The 2,907-nt window shown below is 43.4% G+C and overlaps 1 protein-coding gene across 1 annotated transcript; it reads right to left on the bottom strand.

Moving 5' to 3' along the window:
* Positions 1 to 324: 324 nt before the first annotated feature.
* On the bottom strand, positions 325 to 2,520 carry LOC125586005 (ATP-dependent DNA helicase pif1-like). Its single transcript, XM_048755768.1, has one exon. It carries the CDS (start codon positions 2,518 to 2,520, stop codon positions 325 to 327), a length of 2,196 nt encoding a protein of 731 aa, XP_048611725.1.
* Between the last annotated feature and the right edge of the window lie 387 nt (positions 2,521 to 2,907).

Raw genomic sequence — 2,907 nt, 5'->3', positions numbered from 1 at the left:
TCGGTTGTAATTGGTTTAGTTAGACCGTGGACACTCAGATTAGATATAATTGTGGTAGAAGCAATTTGGTGTTAAAACTCAAAGCTGGTTTAATAAAGATACAGGATTATCATATAAGTGTACTTGATTGGAGAGACGCCTTTTTCCACAAATTTCAAAAAAGAGTATATGTTTTGAACAGAAGAGGAAATAAAAGAGTATTTGTTTGAAATCGTTTTTTGATTTCGTGTTTCGATATTATTGTTGTCGCCGAGTTGATTCTACTGTAATCTAGGAGGCAGCATAAGGTGGAGAATTGCTGGTGTTTGCTGCTGATAACGGAGGTTAGGACTCTGAGGAAGCATTTGCATTCACTGGGTAGCTGTTTAATTGGTCGTTTGGGATCACCACGGTTTCCCTGTTGTACCTATCCTCCAACCACATCGTCATTGCTACCTGCAAAATTTTTTGAATCTGGTTGTTAATACCGTCAATGTGAGGAGTTGTATTCTGGTTTGCATTTGACACACTTGTTGCAAGTGCTGCGAATATCTCTCTGTACACAATGTTAGTGACACTCTCTGTGGGACTTTTGTCAGACGATGCGTCTAGGATTTTGAGACCTCCGGGTGTTGTGACTCGGGAAAGCGCAACGTACAGCTGACCATGGCTGAAAACTGATTTAGGGAGATAGAGGGCTACTTGTTTGAGACTTTGCCCTTGGCTCTTGTTTATTGTCATTGCATAGCATAGTCTGACGGGGAATTGTCGTCTCCGAAATGTGAATGGATTTGTGGTGTCATTTGGTGACAATTGAATCCTTGGGATCAATACCTCCGCCCCTACATTGGTGCCTGTCAGTATGACTGCATCAATCACTCTATGTCCTAGGCGTTTGACCACCATTCTAGTCCCATTGCAAAGACCATATTTCTGGTTGAGATTGCGTAACATCATCACTGGAGCGCCGACTTTAAGACCTAGCTTGTGGTTAGGTAAGCCTGGAAATTCTAATGAGTTCAGATATTCTTGAGTGTAGTGTTTTGTCCAGTCTCCAACAGGTGTGGACTCAATGGCAACAGTATCTGAGCTCAAGTATTCCTCAACTTCAGACGGAATTTTAGAGAGTACGTGTTTGTTGAGCTTATGTGCTGTCTCATTTGTGGGCGTTAAGATTGCCCTCTCAGTTAAGTACTCTCTGTTGCTGTAGCTTTCCAGAAAGTTTGGGTAAGCAGCTTCAGATATGGCATCAAGTGGGTCGTCGTAATTGTTGATCATGAACTGCTTGTCGACAACAATCTGGTGGCCCTCCTCATCAATTCCTTCAGCTGGTGGTACAGTCACTGCTGTCCCATTTCCGACATTGAGAATCCAGTTTGCAAATTCCTTGTCCGCCGCTCTTAGACGCATATTGATACTGAGTGTGTAGACTTTAGCGTAGGCCCACAGGTATGACTTACTGATTGATGCTAGGACAGTATCTTGGCGTGTTCCCTGAGGAATAACTGGTAATATTTGTCTAAAATCACCACCAAGTAGAACAGTCTTCCCACCAAAGGGTTTTTCTGCTGCTGCCGGATTCTGTACAGACAGTAAGTCCCTGAGAGTGCGGTCCAGTGTTTCAAAACAATGACGGTGTGCCATCGGTGCCTCATCCCATATTATTAAATCTGACATCTCCATTAAGGAAGCTAGCCTTGTTCCACTGTGAATTTCACACATTGTCTGCTCGGTTAAATTTAGTGGTAATTTAAACCTTGAGTGTGCTGTACTTCCGCCTGGCAGCAACAGTGCAGCTATACCAGATGATGCCACAGGAACTACTACTTTTCCAACAGACCTCAGTTTTGCAATGATAGTATTGTAGAGGTATGTTTTCCCGGTTCCTCCAGCCCCACAAACGAAGAACAGCTGGCCGTCTCCATTTTCTACAGAAGTTAAGACAGAGGAATAAATCTTATTCTGGTCGCCATTCATCCCAGCAAACAACTCAGCATGCAACTTTGCCTCTTTCTCAGTGTCATAATTCAACTCTTGTCTTAAAACCGAATTGGCGATGTCTGTGAGAATGGCATTGTCTGGTAATGGCAAGCTGGGGTAATCAGTAAGGGATTTATCATGCTCTTTAAGAAGTTTCTCGATCTCTATTAAGGTATACTGCTGCAACTCTGAATCCTGAAGAACCAATCCAGGGAATCTGAATTCCTTTTGTTTCATGTAAAGGATGTCCTCTGATAATGACTTCCATGCGTGGTTCCAGAGATTTAGTGGACTGCCGACTTCACAGTAAACTAAGATAGTGACAAACAGCCTTCTTAATCTGCGTCCTGTAGCCCAGTGGGAAGGCTCGTCAATGGCATCATGCCATTCTGTGTCATCGTCAAGTAATCCTCTTGCATAACATGCATCCCTACACTCTTTATATGTCACACCTCCAACTGTACATACGTCTTCATAACATTTTGGTCCCTTAACAACGTTGACGAGAATCCTTAGTGATGCGCCTCGGATCATAGACCCGGGCCAGGATGATGCGACCATGGCTGAGCCAGATGATTCTTCAACAAAAGACAAACCAAGATGGATTAATGGTGAGGATACTGATCTAAAACCAGCTGATGAGACTGAGGACGAGCTGGAACCAGCTAAAGAGAGTATGCTTGAGCTGAAACCAGCTGAAGTGATAGTAGATGAGCTAGATGAGCTGAGTGAGCTAAGTGATACTAGCTTGGAGCTGAATGAGCTAAGTGACACTGAAGATGGAGCTGGTTTAGTTGCTGGGCGAAATGAGCATTTTTCAGCCCAAAGAAAAATTCATAACAAATTCAATTTGGGTCGGTTTTACACCAAATTCGACCAGACCTTTCCTCAGTCCATTTCAAGCCCATTCTCATCAAGAATGTCAAGAGGGAGTCAGCAAGGAAGTCT

Source organism: Brassica napus, chromosome C4 (assembly GCF_020379485.1).
Source record: "Brassica napus cultivar Da-Ae chromosome C4, Da-Ae, whole genome shotgun sequence".
Taxonomy (NCBI): Eukaryota; Viridiplantae; Streptophyta; class Magnoliopsida; order Brassicales; family Brassicaceae; genus Brassica; species Brassica napus.
The sequence above is the reverse complement of the archived record's forward strand: the minus strand, read 5'-3'. Positions and strand labels throughout refer to the sequence as shown.